Source organism: Dromiciops gliroides, chromosome 2 (genome assembly GCF_019393635.1).
Source record: "Dromiciops gliroides isolate mDroGli1 chromosome 2, mDroGli1.pri, whole genome shotgun sequence".
NCBI classification, from domain to species: Eukaryota; Metazoa; Chordata; class Mammalia; order Microbiotheria; family Microbiotheriidae; genus Dromiciops; species Dromiciops gliroides.
In genome coordinates this window covers 500,700,148-500,720,579 of record NC_057862.1, presented here as the reverse complement: position 1 = coordinate 500,720,579, position 20,432 = coordinate 500,700,148, and the positions used below count along the sequence as shown (strand labels likewise).

At 39.0% G+C, this 20,432-nt stretch overlaps 1 protein-coding gene across 1 annotated transcript in view; it reads right to left on the bottom strand.

Annotated features, from left to right (window-relative positions):
- Positions 1 to 14,373, bottom strand: part of EIPR1 (EARP complex and GARP complex interacting protein 1) — a 230,028-nt gene extending 215,655 nt beyond the window's left edge. The window contains exon 1 of the mRNA XM_043985117.1: positions 14,126 to 14,373. Coding sequence (XP_043841052.1) covers positions 14,126 to 14,167 — 42 coding nt within the window. The 5' untranslated portion in view covers positions 14,168 to 14,373. The remainder of the gene's footprint in view (positions 1 to 14,125) is intronic.
- Positions 14,374 to 20,432: the final 6,059 nt, after the last annotated feature.

Sequence of the window (20,432 nt, the reverse complement as noted above, 5' to 3'; positions counted from 1 at the left end):
GTACAGATGGCTGGAAGTATTCATCCCACCCATCTCACTTCTACACCTGGCTTCCATGCTCCCTCCTATATGCCTGATGCCATGGACATCTCAGTCCCATGCATCTGATTAAGTCTGACTCAGTTTCTTCCAATATGTTCGGTGGCATGGACATATATTCCATCCACCTATTTTAAGCCTGGCATACTGTATGGGCAGTACATATTGCTCAAGTGTGGGAATGCTCATATCCCATCATTTCTCTGTTCTTTTATGGTAACCCCCATAATTATCTCAGGTGTCATGATAAATACAGTGTTGAATTTGGCCTTGACACCTGTTACCAATTATATTAGATTTTTTAATTTCTCATAATGGCATGAGGATAATTAGGCAGATGATGCAAAAAGTGATGAAACAAAGATAAAAATTATTTTTAAAAATTAATATCGCAGCAATTGTCTTCTCAAATACCCTCCATAAGGGGGGACTATAGTAATATTATAATTTTAAAGAATGTTTCAATTTTTGTTTTATTATATGTTTCATGTGTAACAACTAAGATTCTGTATTCCCTTAGACATGTTTTTGAGAACTTTCATTGTTTGATTTGATTATTGACAAAGCTATTTTAAAGTTGTGTTAAGCTCAATTTTGTAGGAAGTTTTCCTGGCTGATTACCAGCATCCACACATCAACCCCTGAAAAGACTTCCATTCCACGACTACACCTAGAGGACATCTGAGAAAAGACTTTCAGAGACTTTAAATGAACAGTTTTGATTTGTTGTTTTTGTTGTGTTTTTTTTTTCTCTTTCTGTTATAATATACACCATCTGTAACATGTATTCTCTGCAGAGGCCCTCCCTTTGCAAGACCAATGTCAAAGCGTCGGTTCATGAGGACAAAAAAAAAAATCACCCCTCTGGACAAAACTTTCCTCTCTTCCTTTTCTATATTGTTGTTCACATATTATTAGTTAGCAATAGTTATTATATTCTTTTTACTGTTCCGTCAAGGAAACATTTTCTTGAGGAACAACAGGGGGGACTGTAACGATTGGAATAACGCCACCTGCTGGATACTTACTGTAGAAGAGTTCTGCCCATGAAGCGAAGGTCTTTGAGGGCAAGACCAGGAGTCTTTTCTTTGGCGGGGAGGAAGTGACGCAGACTAGTGGGAGGAGGAAGGAAGAGACTGGCGCTGAGTCTCGGGCTCTTTCCTTTGGACTCTGGTGGAGAGCGGAGCTAGAAATGTGCTCTCCCTTTAATAGCTAGGAATTTAGGCCTTTTTCTCTCTCTTTACCAAATTCTTATTCTCCTTAATAAATGCTTAAAAGTCTAACTCTTGCTAAAGCTTATAATTTATTGGCGACCACTCATTAGATATTTTAGACAGTTTAGCTAGAATTTTAGCCCTTAACACTAGAAAATAAATCTAGGAGAGATAATTTTAAAATCATTGGACTACCTGAAAACCATGACCAAAACAAAAGCTTAGACACCATCCTCCAAGAGTTTGTAAGGGAAAATTGCCCTGACATTCTAGAAGCAGAAGCTAAGATAGAAATTGAAAGAATCCACTGATCACCTCCTGAAAGAGATCCCAAAAGGAAAACCTCCAGGAATATTATAGCCAAATTCCAGAACTCCCAGGTGAAGGAGAAAATACTGCAAGCAGCTAGAAAAAAGGAATTTAAATACTGTGGAGCTCCAATAAGGATAAAGCAAGATTTAGCAGCTTCTACATTAAAGGACCAGAGGGCATGGAATATGATATTCCAGAGGGCAAAGGAACTGGGACTTCAGCCAAAAATCACGTACCCAACAAAACTGGGTATAATTTTTCAGAGGCAAAAATGGGATTTCAATGAGAAAGAGGTCTTTCAAGCATTTGTGATGAAAAGACCTAAACTGAATAGAAAATTTGACTTTCAAATACAAGACCCTGAAGAAGCATAAAAAGGTAAACAGGAAAAAGACTTCATGAGGGATATTAAAAGATCAAACCGTTTACATTCCTACATGGGAAGATAATACTTTGAAATCATAAAAACTATCTCAGTAAGAAATTCACAGAAGACAGGGATGAACTGAATATGAAGAGATATCTGTAAAGCATTTATGTTTTGTTCTTTGTAGGGCAGACAGGGTGGGGTATCTTATGTCTGGGGCTGGATTTGGGCTTGGGGCCTCCTAGGTCCAGGGCTGGTGCTTTGTCCACTGTGCCACCTAACTAATCCATGATGACATCATTAAAATAGGGGTGAGGTGTAGGAGGAATAAACTGGGGGAGGGAAAAGGGGAGAGATGTTCTGGGGAGAGGTAGTTCACATGAAGGAAACAAGAAAAAAAGCTTATGGAGGACAGAATAGGGGGAAGGAGTTGGGGAGTGAGTGAACCTTAATATCATCAGAATTGGTTCAAAGAAGGACTAACATACATACTCAAGTAGATATAGTAATATATTTCTGCCCTGAGGGGGGGAGGGAGAAAAGGGAGGGGGGAAGAAGGGAAGGAGGAAAGGGAAGATTGGGAGAGAGAACAGTAAAAAGCAAAATACCTTCAAGGAAGATGAAGATGTTCTGCATTACTGCACCAGTATGACATATTGAATTGCTTGATCTCATAGGGAGGGTTGAGGAAAGAGGGAAGAAGAAAAATTTAGAACACAGAATTAGCTCAGGGACCCTGATCTTATTGGAGTGGGCTCATGGAGGGAATAGCTTTCATACCCAATTGGGAGGAGCAATCTATTTAACGCTGCAGGAAAAGAGGAGGGGAAGAGGATAAGGAAGGAAGGGTGAAAAAAGGGAGTGCAGAGCGAGGGAGAGGATAGTCAGAAGTAAAACACTTCTGAGGAGGAATAGGTAAAAAGAAGATAGAGTAAATATCATGGGAAGGGAGTGGGATGGAGGGAAATAGTTATGATGATTGATTATAATGGCAAAACATATGGTACCTACTTTGCTGGGCTTTTATGAAGAAAATTCTCTGTCAAGCTTAAGGTACTACATACAGGTTATGATGAACAGGACACTATCAGAAAAACCTGGAAAGACCTACATGAACTGAAGCAGAGTGAAATGTACTGTATACAAAATAACAGCAATAGTGGGGGATGATCTGCTGGGAAACATGTGGTTATTTTTAGCAAGGCAATGATCCAATATAACCCTGAAAGACTTATGAAGATTGCAGCCCATCTGCAGAGAAAGAACCGATTGTATCTGAAAACAGATGGAAACACATTTTAAGAGATTTTTTTTCTTTTCCTCTTTGACAATTCCTTAATCTGAAGGTTTGGGGTTTTTGACTGTTTTTTCTCACAACTAGTCAATATGGGAATTTTTCCATGACTACTCATGTATAACTTATTTTGAATTGCTTGAGTTCTTGTGGGTGGGGGGTGCAAATGGAGAGGGGAAAGAGAAGTTGGAACACGAAGTTTTTAAAAAATTGATGTTAAAATTTTGTTTTTACATATATTTTGGAAAATAAAATTCTATTCAAAAAATAAATAAATAAAATGAAGAATGGAAAAAAAAAAGCAGCAGCTACAATATGAAACAGGTGCTGACACAATGAATAGAGAGATGGGCTTGTCATCAGGAAGGCCTGAGTTCAAAACCAGCCTCATATATACCCATGTGAGTATGGGTCAGTCACTTAGCCTTTGTAAAATGGGAATAATAAAAGCTGTTACCTCTGAGTTGTAAAAATCAAATTAGAATATTTGCAAAGCACTTTAGCAAAGAGAGTGGCACTAAATACTTGTTTCCCCTACCCTTTCCCTGAACACACATTCTTTGCTTCTATGACCCACATTCTTTCACTATGAAACACTACCTCCCACTGTATTGGACCACAACAACTCAAACTATCTTCAAAGACATGGAGGACTTCAGTTTACATTCTTGGAGGATATCTTCAAAGGGAGGAAACCCCAGATTCTGAAACTACCAAAATATTATTTATGGCACTTAAGAATTATATAAATTTAAATTATTTGGGTATTACTCTGGACCTTTGTAAAATAAGAAGTTTGGACTAGATGAATTCTAAAATTTGGCTGTGAACCGTTATGATTCTATGATGGAAGTAAAATTACTGTCATTCAAGAAATTCCTGTATAAGACATGGTTGCCACACTTACACAGCTTATATTCTTTTTAGAGAAACAAGCCATAAAGCCATGAAACAGAAAACAATTCAAGACAGCATATGATCAACTGCCAAATCGAGCTGGTATAGAAAATAATTGCTACAATTTAACATTTATCAAAAACCAAAGATAAATCAAATGCTACACAGAGTACAGGATTTAACACCATCATTACAAAATAGAAAACCAAAACTAGGCAAATTGTACCAGTGGTTATTATACTTAAAGAGAAGCACAATCCAGGAGAAAGAAACTATCTGATTGTCTATAATAAATTGGTATTTTCATTTACTGCAACCTAAATCAATTTATGGTGCCATGAATTACATACCTAGAGAAAAATAACAGTATGCATGAGGGAAAATTGTCTATGCTGCATTATCTATTTTGAAGCTAGTAAAGCTGTCATAATTTTAGAAGAAGCACTACAAATTTAGAGTGATCTTTCCTCATCTCAAACAAATAAGAAAGACACATGCTTTTTTTAAAAATGGAGGAAAATCATCATCAGTCTAATGAAGGATGGAAGATACTATGGAAGGGAACATAGTATAGCATAGTGAAAAATGGATGAATTTGGAAGCAGAAAAGATTCTAGTGAATCTCAGATCTGCTACCACCTGTATTATCTCAGGCAAGTCGCTTAAGTTTTCCCCATCTGCAAAATTAGGGAATTGAACTAAATAGCTTTTAAAGACCCTTCCAACTCTACATATTAATGTGAGGTTAGTGATAAGATACATTCTTTAAAATCGTATAAAAATTTAAGGATTTCCATTATTAGGTAAAATTAAAGGAGAGAGTGGGGGGAGGGAGGGAGAGACAAACAGACAGACAGACGGACAAACAAACCCCTGCACGTCTATGTCTCTCTTTGAATGTATGATTTAATATGTCAAGGAATATGTAACTTTATAACAATATTAATAATACCTAGCATTTAAATAGTGCTCTAAAATTTGCAAAGTACCATACTTATGTTAATTCATTTGATCCTCATAACAACCCTGTGAGATAGGTGCTATTATAATTCTCTTTTTTACAAATGAGAAAACAGAGGTAAACAGAGGTTAAGTGACTTGCATAGGGTCACATAGCTAATAAGGGTCTGAAGCAGGATTGGAATTCAGGTCTCACTGACTCCAAGTCCTGAGTTTTAGTAATTGTGCCACCTAGCTACCTCTCTTCTATGAAGATACTCCTTCCAACAATGTGTATCGAAATCTACCTATTCCTACACTTATTCTAGTTCATACCCTCCATAGAGAATCTAATCAACATACTGGAGGCCTTCCTCAAGGTTCTATCACATTCCATGAGAACCAAGTCAGCTCTTACACCATCAATTTATGCATACAACAGTCATGATATTTTGGTTTAGGTTGTCTGTGTTTTTTTTTAACTGATGTCTTATCCTACTTCCAGTCATAGTAGTGTGCTAGTCACTTCCTACAAGAATAAGTATAGAAATGGAAGATATTGGGGCAGCTAGATGGCGCAGTGGATAGAGCACCAGCCCTGGAGTCAGGAGTAACTGAGTTCAAATCCGGCCTCAGACACTTAACACTTACTAGCTGTGTGACCCTGGGCAAGTCACTTAACCCCAATTGCCTCACTAAAAATAAAAAAGAAATGGAAGATATTGTGCTGTAAGAAACAATAAAGACAATTCAGAGTAACCTGGGAAACCTTTTTTGAACTCATGTAATGTGAAGTAAGAAAATCTTGAAAACAATATACAAAATGACTATAAAATGTAAACAAAACCAACACTGAAAGGCACGTGAACTCTAATCGGTTATTATGACTGACCTTGGCCTCAGAGAACAAATGATGAAACATATTTCCATCTCTGTAGAAAGGTGGAGGGACTCAAGGGATCAGATGTGGCCACTATGCTCGTTGGTTTTGCTTAACCCTTATTCTTTGTTATAAAGAAGGTTCATGGTAGCAAAGATTGAGAGCCAGAAGGGACCTCTGAAGTAATCATGTCCAGAAAAATGAAAGGACTTTAACCCTGGGTCATAGACCTAAGAGCTAAGTAGTGTCTCAGGCAGGATTCAAATCCAGATCTTCTTGACTCTAAGTCTAACTTTCTATCTACTATACTAAACTTCAAAGAGGGGATGTTCTATCAGGAAATTGATATGCTATTAAAAAAAAAAAAGGCATGGGGGCAGCTAGGTGGCGCAGTGGATAGAGCACCAGCCCTGGAGTCAGGAGTAACTGAGTTCAAATCCGGCCTCAGACACTTAATAGCTGTGTGACCCTGGGCAAGTAACTTAACCCCAACTGCCTCACTTAAAAAAAAAAAAAGGCATGGATCAAATTTTTGGATAAATTGTAGGATGGCTGACAAGATGAGTCTTGTATTTACATACTTTGTTCTGCTGTAGCTTGGTGTATGGTCCCAAGTTTCATTCAAAATAGAAATATAGAACATTTTCTTCATGGAGTCATTAGAGTCCTGACGTTCTATTTATCAGGAGCTAAAAACTACAGATACAGAGATTAAGGTGTCAGGATACCAGTAAAAAAAATAATAATAAATTATTCAAAAGTTATTATTCAACTTCACCTGTGATAGATAATTATTTATTAGCTAATTTAAGATCCCTTACATTATAGTTATTGACTTGGCTTAGGTTTATACTGTGAAGCTCAAGCAACTCTTAAGGAAGGTAATAATATTACAATTAATCATGAGCTTTAATGATTTAATAACAAATATTTAAACTTCTCAAGAGATTTCAACCAGACTGTTATACTCTACCACTTACTCACCCCAAATACATTTTATACTCTGTTCAGTGACTTTGTTCATGAACTTCCCCCAAACAGGGCTTTGTGTAAAAATCATCTCTTATCTAATCATCAGTCCCAGAACCTATGGCCATATTCTGCCTATAGCAGTCACTTAATACATGTTTATTAATAAAGGAATTGATTTTAACTAAGATCCTAATGGTAAGATTTGTTCTTTCCTGCTGATGAGGTATGTAGATTAGATTTAATTTGGTATCAGAAACCTAGAAAGCTTCTACTATAAACTATCAAAGAACAGAACACTGTCAGTTTAACATTTTCCTACAAGGCTTGAAGCCAATGGTTCTTACATGTAATTTTCCCAAAAAAGAATGCACAAATCACAATGCTGACAGGACAGGAGAGATCAAGCCACAGGGATTCTTTAAGAAAAGTGTAATCTTAATAAGACCATAGCATCATAGATTTAGAATTAGAAAGGGATCTTAGCAACCATTTAATCCAACTTCCTCATTTTACAGATGAGAGAACACAGACCCAAAGAGGTTAAATGATTTGCCCAGGGTCACAAAGTAAATATCTGAGGTAGGTCCACTACTCTTTCCAGCACAGCACAAAGATCAAATTAACCTTGAGGGGGGCAGCTAGATGGCACAGTGGATAGAGCACCAGCCCCAGCCCTGAGTTCAAATCTGGCCTCACACACTTAACACTTACTAGTTGGGTGACCCTGGGCAAGTCACTTAACCCCAATTGCCTCAACAAAAAAAAAATAAATAAGTAAATTTTAAAAAATAATAAAAACAAATTAAACTTGAGAGTTTTAACATTTGTAAAATTGGTCCTAGGATAAATGATCAAGAATGCTACTGGCCTCCTAAGAGAGAAGTTATAGAATAAATATCTAGAATGAGACACATTTTTAGGCATGACCAATAAGCGAATTTGTATTGCTTGACACTGCATAATTGTAAAAAAAAAATTTGTTTTTGTTTGTTTGTTTTTTCCAATAGGGAGGGGAAAACTTGGGGTTGGGGGGCAGATCATAGGGGAGGGAATGCTTGTTAATTGGGAGGGAAAATTTTAATTTTTAAAATGTTTCATGGATGCTTTCTCTTTTTTTCAAATTGATATGTCCTTTCCATAACTAAGGAGAAAAAAATAAGGCCTAGATTTTGAGTAAATTACCCAAAAAATGAAACATTTAAGATACCATCCCATTAGAGGTTCATTTTAACCTTATAAACAACACTTTTCTACAGTGCTTTACATTTGTAGATACTTTTTTTTAAGAAACATTATATTCATGAAGGGGTTTCAATATTTAATAACTCCTTTATTTTTTGTCTTTAATTTACAACACCATAGCATCCTATACAGTATATAAAGGAAATGAATTTATATTACATGTGAAAAAACAAGTAGCAGAAATGGCCAAAAAATAAAGAAAATTTAATTTTCAAAAAGTTATTAAAACATGGTGACTTTTGGGATACCCTGTATAAAACTACATACAAAGCAAATGCAAGATAAACTTGACAGGAGAAGAAAAGAGAAAAGGTTGGGGGAAATTAATTGAGGAGTGGAGGTGGAAGACAGTTTGGGGACCAAGAAAGCCTTCATGCAGAAGGTATCGCTTCAGTTGCGTCTTGAAGGAAACCAGAGATTCTATGATATAGGAGGTAAGGAAGGAAAACATTCAAGGAAAGGAAGATAGCCAGTATAGGGCACAGATACTGGAAATAGAGTTTAAGCAATTCTGGAACACCAAAAAGGCCAAAATAGCTAGAACATAAAATGCATGAAAGAGAATTACATATAAGGCTAGAAAGGTAGGACGGATCCAGGTTCTGGAAAGTATTAAATTAAAACTAGCTAAGTTTATTTATACTTCATCCTAGAAACAATAGGAACCTACTGGAGATTATTGAATAGGATGACTCCATCAGATATGCCCTTTAGGAAAATCACCTTGGCAGCTATGTAGAAGATGTACTGGGGTGAAGAGACCTGAGGCAGGAAGACTGATGAGGAGAGTAATACAATAGTATTCACTCCCTTGGTGATCTCATCAACCTATGGCTTCCACTATCACTCTAAAAGGTAGTAATATGGTGTGTATAGTAATGGAAAGAATCTTGGATTTGAAGTCATAGGATTTGTGGGTAGTCTCTGTTTTGATAAATAAAATGCACACTCTTTTAAAAGTATTGGTGGGGGCGGCTAGGTGGCGCAGTGGATAGAGCACCGGCCCTGGAGTCAGGAGTACCTGAGTTCAAATCTGGCCTCAGACACTTAACATGTACTAGCTGTGTGACCCTAGGCAAGTCACTTAACCCCAACTGCCTCACTAAAAACAAAAACAAAAACAAAGTATTGGTGTATTTAATGTAGCCTTTTGTCATTATGTATTTTCTCAATCACTGAATACTATGGGCAAGTCACTAACCCTCCCTGGCCCTCAGTTTCATCACTACTAAAATGAGAGAATTGGGTTGAATGACCTCCAATGTTCCTCCCAACTCTAAAACATTAAAGTATGTTTCTGAAACAACTGTCCAGTACCTAGATCTCCCTTTTCCTTCAAGCCCTGGTCTTTAATCATAAAGCACATAATAACTTACTGTCTTGTACTATTCTGTAATTCTAAGGTGCAAGTCTTTTCTGTCCAACTATACTGTAAATTCCTTGAGGGCAAGAACTCTCATTATATTTCTCTTGTATCCTTTCTGCATTAGTACTTGATAAATACTTGCTAGTTGACAGACTGATGTGATCATAAAGGCCAAGACAGGAGAAGTCACAGAAAGAGGAAAACTGCTTTCACCTTCCTTTTTACAGCTCCTTAATATGTTTCCCTCCCCAAATCCTGTCACTCTAAACATCACTATGGTTAGCTTGGGGTTTACTTTGTATTTATTTGGTAAAAACTGGTTTATACTTACATGGTTACATGTTACTCCTCCCCCTCCCCACAATAGAATATAAGTTCATTAAAGGCATACTCGATTATTTGTCTTTGGATCACCACCTAGCACTATATCCAACACATGGTAAGCACTTTATAAATGCTTGTTAATTGACTTGAGACATAAAGGAAACAAAATTAAAAGGCTTGTTAGTCACTCATTCAAGGAAGGCAGAGCAAGGAACCTGTATGAAATCAGAGGACTATATGAGGTCAGCCAAGGGCTGGTTTGGTACTGACATGGCTTTAAACAGAATCAAATTGTGGGATTAAAAAACCCCAGAATTCACACTAATTTGCTGATCCTCAAACCAAATCTCAATTTTGTTTTAATGAAATGGAACAAACATTTTAGCAAAGGAGTCTGAACATGAACCAAACCTACATATTTTCTAAAACTACAGAACCAGTACAAAACAGGGGCGATAAAATAGTCTCTGGACCTACCTGATATTTCACTTGGTTTAGGTGCCTTGGGGAAATGATACCAAGGCCTAGGATGAGGTATAGACCAGAGCTTATTGTCTCATCAAACTCTACTATGACTTCTTTTGACCACCCCAGAAAATACTTACATTAATTAAACAAGCACAAGAGGCAGCTATCAAACTGATCACCAACAATAAAATATGAGCAATTTTACTAAAATTAATAAGTATACTCATCATGTGTTTGTGCTTGTTAACTACTTGCAATGGGTCTTCTACCTGTCTGTATCATAAAAGGCCAGGGCCCTAGCTCAGTATTTTTCAATTAATAGATAGAAGCAGCATCCTCAAACTTTTGGAAGCCCTTCAAGGTCATTAATAAATTTATTAGTGCCAAAGCATGTAAAATAAATTTTTTGCTTGACACCAAAGGGCAAAAGCAATCGGTAGAAGTTGCATAAAGGCAAATATCAACTTGGTATCAGAAAAATGTCTAAAAATTAGAGCTATCCAAAAGTGGAATGGGTTGCCTTTGAAAGTAGTAAGTAAGTTCCTTCAAGTAGGTATTCAAGAAAAAGCTGGATGACCACTTGCCAGGCATGTCAGGGAGGGAATTCTTATCCAGATTCAGGATCTACTAAATGGGCTCTGAGGTCCTTTCAGTCTCTGAGATTCCATGAAATCCAAAGACCTTAATTTCAATCTTCATCCTTGACTTTCTATCATTTTATACTGTGACCCACCTCCTCCTGAAGAAAACTTTTTCCTCCTTTGGCTTCTGTAACACCATGTTCTCATCATTAGCCTCTAATCCATGTAAATGCTTCTTTTCCATTTCCATCACTGTTCCCTGATAATTCTTCTGCCCCTTAAACATTAGTGTTCGGGGGCAGCTAGGTGGCGCAGTGGATAAAGCACCGGCCCTGGATTCAGGAGTTCCTGAGTTCAAATCCAGCCTCAGACACTTGACACTTACTGGCTGTGTGACCCTGGGCAAGTCACTTAACCCCCCATTGCCCCGCAAAAAAAACAAAAACAAACAAACAAAAAAAAACATTAGTGTTCCCCAAGACTTGGTCCTTGGCTCTTTCCCCTTCTCTCTTTCTCCAGACTCTCCCTTGGCAATCTTATTCAAATCTATAGCTTCAATTATAACCTTTATGATTGAATTCCAAATCTGTTTTTCCACACTTAATACTTTCCTCACAGTTACAGGTAAGTAACCATTTCCTAAGTCTTGATCATTATCTCCACCATGATGTCCCAGTGATACCTCAAACTTAACATATAAACACATCAATAGATTGAATTTAATAATTAATCTATACTCTTCAACTTCCCAAAACAAAGAATAAAATACCTGTCATGTTTCAAGTGGACATAATTACTGCCAGAAAATTCTATTAAAAAGGTTAAAGGAGAGTTTTTAAGCTTTGGGGCAGTGCAATGTGAAAACAAGGGACAAAGCCTTAAAGGAATATTCCAAAGAAATGAGACAAAAGCAAGAGTCATTTCAATTAGTCAATAAGAATTAATTAGGAGATACTATGTGGGGGCAGCTAGGTGGCACAGTGGATAAAGCACCAGCCCTGGATTCAGGAGGACCTGAGTTTAAATCCAGCCTCAGGCACTTGACACTTACTAGCTGTGTGACCCTGGGTAAGTCACTTAACCCTCACTGACTTGGGGGATGGGGGGGGGGGGGAGGCGGGAGATACTATGTGCCAAGCACTGTGGTAGACACTGGGAATACAAAGACTAAAACGAAACAGCACCTGTCCTCAAGGACCTTACATTCTACTGGGAGAGTCAACATGCATTAAACAATCATGCATACACACACAAAAAGTAAATACAAGGTAGTTTTGGGAGGAAGGGCACTAGCAGCTGGGGGAATCTGGAAAGTCTTCACGTAAAGGTGTTGTCTCAGCTGAATCTTGAAGGAAATAAAAGACTTTAAAAGGCAGAGAAGAGAAAAAAAGAAGTGCATTCCAGGCATGAGGGATGGCCAAAGCAAAGACACAGAGACTGGGGATGAAGTATCATGAAGGCCAGTTTGGCTGGACCATAGGATGAAAGAACAATAGTAATATTGAAAAGATAGGTTGGAAGCAAGTTATTAAAGGCTTTAAATGCCAAAAGGAGGAATCCATGGTTTATCTTAGAAGCAATATAGCTACTTGAGTTTAGTGAGTAGGGAAATGATATTGTTAGATCCTAGCTTAAAGAAAATCACTTTGAGAGGTAGCTAGAGGATGGAATGGTGTGGGGAGAGTCTTGAGATATGAGACTAATTAAAAGTCTATTTCAATAGTCCAGGCAAGAAATGATGAGGGCCTGATCTAAGGTGGTGACTGTGTAAGTAATGAGAAGTGGTCAGATATAGTAGGTTCCACAGGTACCCAACATGCTGGAAGAGAATTAAGAGATGCTAGTGCTGAGAAGAGAGAGTTTTTAAAAAGAGGGGTAAAAAAGCGGAGGCAATAATAATAATAATGATAGTTGATATTTATATATTGCTTAAAGACTTACTAAATGCTTCATATACATAGGGACTCATTTTTGATCCTCCTAACAGTCCTATGAGATAGATAGGGTATATGACTCCCATCTTATCAATGAAAAAACTGAGTCTCAGAGAGATTAAGTGACATGCCCATGAACTCTCAGACATTAAGCAACAAGGGTAAAATATGAATCTAGGATGGACTTTTAAGTCCAGCATGCTTCCTACTACTCTATGATGTGGTTGTAGAGAAATCAAGCAGTATGAAAATTGAGAAAAGTCCGCTGGATTGTAGCTGTGTAAATTTGGGCAAAATACTTCACATCTCTATGATTTTTCTCATCTTTAAAGAGGAGATAATAACACTTAAGAGTCAGTTTGCTGTAGTTGATTGAAAGTGGGTCTCTGAGGGGCAGCTAGGTGGCGCAGTGGATAGAGCACCGGCCCTGGAGTCAGGAGTACCTGAGTTCAAATCCGGCCTCAGACACTTAACACTTACTAGCTGTGTGACCCTGGGCAAGTCACTTAACCCCAATTGCCTCACTAAAAAAAAAAAAAAAAAAGTGGGTCTCTGAGCCAGCAATACATAGGTTCAAGTATATACTTACTGTTTGATCCTAAACAAGTCACTTAATCTTTCATTGCTCTACACCAAACTCTCTAAGACTATAAATTGCAGAAAAAATGCCAACCTACATTGTTTACAGGGAGTTTCCTCATCTGGGAATTCCCTATATCAATTAAATAGTTCCTATTTCTAATAACATTTATACTACAATACCTGCTGTCTTGGAAAGTATACTGGTATTCAGCTAAATTAGCGTTCAAATCCCAGCTCTGTCACTTACTACCTTTGAAAAGGGACGAATCACTTAAAATCTCTGGACCTCAGTTTCCTCATCTATAAAATGAGAAGAGTGAACTACATGATCTCTGATGACCCAGGTTTAGATCTATGCTTCTATGAATCTACCTCTTAGGACTGTAGTGAGGAAAGCATTTTGCAAACATTAAGGAGAAATAGAAAAGGGAACTATTATCATTACCAACATCATTATTACTAGGAGAAAAGAATAAGTAACTCTCTCTGTCTAGGCCTCAGTTTCCCAATATGTAAAATGGGAATGGGGGAGGGAGGAAGGAGGAGCAGCTTGCACATTCTGAGTATCTGATTCCTCTTTCCTGGAGGCAGGTGGGATTGTACTCCAAGACAGCTTCTAGCCCTTTCCCAGCTACTTCAGGGGATCCACCTGGCCTGTCACCTGCGCTGGATGTGACCGGCCTTCCCTGCAGTCCTCCCTCCGGAAAGACTCACCTGGAACTCCAGCCCATAGATCACTGGTGCGTCGTCCTCCATGGCCCTCCCAATCAGGACACCTGCGGTCGCCCCTCAGGGACCCTCAAGCTGCGTCAAGACGTCCCCAGAGCGTCACTCGTCCCAATTCATTCCCTTTCCAGTTTTCCCTCTACCTTAGGCAAACGGAGAGCCCCAACTGGATTAATTTTGGCCCCAGTCAGTTTCCGTTGCCTCTCGCTTCCGGTATAGTCAGTGTGCGGTGTTTCCATGGCTTCCTAGCGGCAGCCAATAAGAGACTGGGATACTATGCACATGCGTATCCGTATGCGTGCGTGCGCGCATGCGCTTTCTGGTTCCGTAACCTGGAGTCTAGATGGTGTTCTCTGTACTGACTCATTCATTTATTCATTCAATAAATGTTTACTAAACGTCTGCAGTTACTGTGCTAAGCTCTGGGGATACAAAAACGAGGCTCTGCTTTCAAGGAACTTATAATCTAATGGGAGAGATCGCATGCAAAAAATATATACAAAACTAGCTATATACAGCATAAACAAGAAATAATCAACAGAGGGAAGGTACTGGAATTAAGAGGAGCTGGGAAAGACTTCCTGTAGAAGATGCGATTTTACTTTAGGACATAAAGGAAGGCAAGAAGGTCAGTAAGAGTGGGGAAGGAGAGCATTCTTAGGCATAGGGGAGAGCCAGAGACAATGCTGAATGGGATGAGACTGGAGGCAGTCAGAACCACCACTAAGATATTGCAATAGCTCAGGTGCAAAAATGAAATCGACACACCTTGGCAACAGATTGGATAAGGGGGCGGGGGGTCGTGTATAATTCCTAGAGCTCTTTCCTCTAAACCTAGATGACCATGTGTTTGTATCTTATGGGACTAATTTCCATGAGTGCAAAAACCTACTTTTCCTAATGGACAACAGGAACTGCCCATTGCAGTCTAAGCATTACAGAAAACTGAGTGAAGAATGCAGGGATGAAGCTATCCTATTCGATTCAATTCAACAAATGTTTATTCATTGCAGTAAACTAGGTGCTAAATAGGCAAAAAAGAAAAATAACAGTCCTTAAAAGAATTACTCAAAAGTGGCTTACAGTCTGATAGAGAATGTTATGAATTGTATACAAATATAATGTAATATAGAATGTGATAAGGGATTAGAGTGCTGTAAGAAATTTGGAGTAGGAGAAATTACTTTCTGCTTGGGAGAATCAAGGAGGATTTCATGAAGAAGGTGGTATTTGGCCTGACCCTTGAAGAGAAAACTTTTCAAAGACTGAAAGTTATGTGTTCTACGCATCAGAAGCAGCCTTCGTAAGTGCATAGAAATCAGAGTATAAGGTGAGCTTAAGTAACATCTAGAAATCCAATTTGGTTGACTTACATGTATCATTATCATTTCTGGTAAAAGTTTTTTTTTAAAAGATGCAATATTATCTTGTCTCCTCTTAAATAATGTTGCTCTCATCCCCACCAAGGTCCCTTTCTCCCACTGCAACTAATCAGATGTAAATCATTCCCCTAAATAAAAAATGGTAGTACTTTGAATATGGAAAATCTGTCAGACAAAGTTAAGAGGTAATTTCAGAAATTTCTGCCCACTGTCCTTTGTTTTCCCATTTTCAGGCCCTATAAAAGCAGCAATAGTACAGTATGAAGTATATAGAATGAGGAGTCAGGAAAATTTAGTTCCCAGCTCTGCCTTTTATTAGCATTGTGACTGCCTTTCCTTGTGTGTGCCATGCACGTCAAACCACCACTACCTTGACCACCATCTCCTCTCAGAATTTGATGGAGAAAGCACAGGACCCTGCATCCACAAGCCTCAGGAAAGGCAGTGTCCCCCAAACCACCAGACCTGCTTCTAGTCTCAACCAGTCCCTTTCCCACAGCCATCACTGAAGATAGAAATCATTGTAGAGAAGAGCCCACAAACAACTGCAGATCAACTCCCACCAATATGCAGATAAGCACAAGAGCCTTGGGAGTGGCAGCACATCCAGGCCACGGGTCCTGCTTCCACACCAAGGCAAAATCCTGGGAAGTTTGTCCAAAGGAGAAGGGACCAACCATCTCCACCACTTGCTACTAACTGGGCAGGCAACTTATCCTAGCTGAAGCAGCAAGACAAAGCTGAGGGAGAACCAAGAAAGAGCATTTGCAGGCAAGTCAAAGCACCACCACCTCCCCTCAGATCCTGACAGAGGCAGCGCAGAAACCTCAACCCAAAAGCTTTGGGAATATCAATACTTTGAGCCCAGTACCCAGAGGAATCATCCTGGGAAGCCATCCCTGTGGAGATGCAGCCTGACAAATGCTCCTATAGGTGCTACAGCCATCACTCCTAAAGACCCAGAAAAGAAAGTTCTTGTCACTAAAGTCCTTGGCACTGTCAAATGATTGAATGTAAAAAACTGATAGGATTTTTATCAGAAATAACATTAAAGAAACAGTATTACCATTGGGAAGTGGGGGTCCTTAGGTATTCCTCAATAAAAAATTACTCTCTTGCAAACAGTCCAACTAAAATTATTATTTTTTTAATTTGATGCTAGGGTAGGTTACTGAGAAAGAAGTCAAAAACTGCCTCAAGGGGAGGAGAGCTTAAAAACATTCTTCTCCCAGAACAGAAGGAAGGCAAAAGCTTTTATAGAGGATAGATGGGGTGCCCACTTGAAAACTGCAAAGTTCCTTTTTGGGGTGGGGCTGAAAAAGCCTGGATGCTTGTCATATTCCTGAGAGTTAAGGGTTTTGTTTTGTTTTGAAATGACCTTTGGGGTTATCTCTGTCTCCTAGCTTCAGTCAGGTAGTAGCCATGCCTAAGTGACTTTCCTGCTATAGAATTTTATCTCCTCTTACTTCTTAGGGATGGCCATCCTGATACCTAGTTGGTCAATCTAAACTTTAATAGTCCTTGATTCCTCAATATATCTGTCCTGTTATCTGGTCATCTTTGGTTTTGCTTCTTACAAGAGAAATTTCTTCTGATTTATCCTAATCCCCGTGTGACCATCTGCTTTGCTGTTCCACCACAAGGACCATAAGACCTTGCCATCTGACATATCTGAAACCTTCCATACATGTTAGAATCCTTGAGAGTAGAACTGTCTTTTTTTTTTTTTTTTGTGGGGCAATGGGGGTTAAGTGATTTGTCCAGGGTTACACAGCTAGTAAGTGTCAAGTGTCTGAGGCCGGATTTGAACTCAGGTACTCCTGAATCCAGGGCCGGTGCTTTATCCACTGCGCCACCTAGCTGCCCCCTAGAACTGTCTTTTTTATTTATGTCCCCTGCACTTAATACCATGCTTTGCACCTTATGTGTTTAATAAACACTTTAAGTAGTCATCTCTTAAGAGATCTATTCATAAAACTCCTCAAAAGTCTTCAGTAGCTTGCTGCTGCTTACTAAGCCAAATGTCTCTCTCTTCCTGGCATTTAAGGCACTCCGCAATTTGGGCTTACCCTACATTTTCATCTTCATCTCACTATTTCCTTGCACAAGCTGTACTTTCCAGTCAAATTGGACTACTCTTCATCCTGAAAACATTTCCTGCATCCTTGGCCTTGTGCCTTTTCTCATGCTGCTTTCTTCCTGAAATGTCTTCCAGTTGAATTCCTATTGAATTCCTACCTGTGCTTTGAAATTCAATTCAAATGCTACATCTCCCAGGAAACCTTCTTCCTCACACTTATCAGAGTATTTCATATCTTTACAAAGGAATTATCATGGAATAGTATCTTCTTTCTTACACCTACCATAAGGAGAGTACTGTACTTGGCATAGGAGGAAAAAAGAAAGTTTAGGTAAGAGAGTTGATATTGTGTATTTTAGCTCATTATATTGGTGTAAGCCTTTAGACTTCAAGCTCTAGGAGGGCATAGGTCATGTTTAGCTAATTATTTTTTCTTTTGCAGTGCCTTTCACAGTGCTCTCCTCAAGGCTGTTCAGTTGGTCAGTTGGATCTGACTCTTTGTGACCCTGTGAACCATAGCATGCCAGACCTTTCTATCCTCCACTATCTCTTAAAGTTTGTCAAAGTTCATGTTGTTTCCATGATACTATCTTCTCATTTCACCCTCTGCCATCTCTTTTTCCTTTTCTATTCAATTTTTCCCAATATCAGTCCCAATGAGTTCCATCTTCTCATTGTGTGGCCAAAGCATTTAACCTTTTTTTTTTTTTTAGTAAGGCAATTGGGGTCAAATGACTTGCCCAGGGTCACACAGCTAGTAAGTGTTAAGTGTCTGAGGCCAGATTCGAACTCAGGTACTCCTGACTCCAGGGTGGTGCTCTATCCACTGTGCCACCTAGCTGCCCCCCCTTTTTTTTTAAGTTTTTGACCTTCCAGTGAATGGCTTGAATTAATTTATTTAAGTATTGACTGATTTGATTTCCTTGCTGTCCAAGGGACTCTAAAAAGTCTTCTCCAACACCATAATTCAATCGGGCCAATTCTGTAGCCTTCAGCTTTCCTTATAGTCTAACTCTCAGAGCCATACATTGCTACTAGGAAAAAAACAAAAAACATAGCTTTGATTATACAGCTCTTTATCTACAAGGTGATGTCTCTGCTTTTTACTATGCTGTCCAGATTTGCCATAGATTTCCTTCCAAGGGGCAAGTATCTTAATTTCATGGCTGCAGTCACTGTCTACAGTGATCTTTAAGCACAAAAATATAAAATCTGACACTGATTCCATTTCTTCTCCCTCTATTTACCAGGAAATGATGGGACTGCTTGCCCAGATCTGAGTTTGGGGGGGTTTTTTAATGTTGTTTAAGCCAGCTTTTACATTATCCTCTTCTTCACTTTCTGACATCAAAGTAGTATCATGTGTATATCTGAGATTGTTGATATTTCTCCCAGCAACCTTAATTCAGCCTGGCAGTTTGCATGATAAGTTAAACAAATAAGGTAGCAATATACTGCCTTGTTGTACTCCTTTTCCAATCTTAAACCAACCAATTGTTCCATGTTTGGGTCTAACCATTGTTTCTTAGCCTGCATACAGGTTCCTCAGGAGATAAGTAAAATAATCTGGTACTCCCATGTCTTTGATGACTTGGCACATTTTGTTATGACCCATGTTCAAAGGCTTTAGTGTACTTAATGAAGCATAAGGAGGTGTTTATCTGGAACTCTCTTGTTTTTTCTGTAATCCATCGAATGTTGGCAATTTGGTCTCTAGTTCCTCTGCCTCTTCAAAAATCACCTGGCTCTTCTGGTAATTCTTGGTTCATATATTGCTGAAGCCTAGCTTGAAGAATCTTAAGCATAACCTTGCTGACATGTGAAATGAGTGCAACTGTTTGGCAATTTGAATATTCCTTAGTATTGCCCTTCTTTAGGATTGGGACACAAAAAGATCTTTTCCACAGCCACTACTGTGTTTTCCAAACTTGCTCAAATATTGATTAAAGCACTTTAACAGAATCATCTTTTAGGATTTTAAAATAGCTCAGCTGGATTTCCATCATCTTCACTACTCATCATTATTGTCATTGACATTCATTCAGTTTTAGTTCAGTTAAACTGTAGAACTCTAGTTCTAGATAACAGATAAATCCAGTAAGGCACTAACAATTTGTGTTTCAAGGCCATTTGAACTAGGACCATAGATTTAGAGCTGTGAAAAGACTTGCATATCATTTAACCCATTCTCTGCCTTTGACAGGTAAAGAGGAATTGAGACCAATAGCAGTTCCATGACTTTCTCCAGGTCACACAGGTGGTAAATGGACAGAGCCTAAATGGATCCCAAGTCTAATGACACCAGATCCTGAGCACCACAGTGGCCTCTCCTGGCCCAGTCAAGCTACAATACACTCTTTGACCATTTATTCAGCTTCAATTTCACCAACTGTAAAGGGAGGTTGAGCTCTACGTTGTGAAGAGCAGAGACCTTGGAGTCAGAAGACCTAAGTTCAAATCCCACTTATGTTCCTGGCACACAGCAGGCACTTAATAAGTGTATATTGAATTAAAAATTGAATTGCTACCTATATGATTTTGTACAAGTTTTTTAACCTCCATGGGCCCGCTCCATTTCTTCATCTCCAAAATGAGGGGGTCGGCCTAGGCCTCAGAGATGTCTTGCAGCCTTGGATCTATGCTCCCATAACCTTCCTAGTTCTAAAATGTCGTTCTCGGCCCTGCCCATTTCCCTGTTGGGGCAGTGGATCCCTCTCCTCCCTCTTCCTTCCCCCCTCCTCCCCGGAAGAGTCGGTCACCTGCTCGGGAGTGGACTTGGAGCGTGCCCACGCAGCAGACATGCGCAGAGCACCGCTAGGGAGGTTCGCTGTAA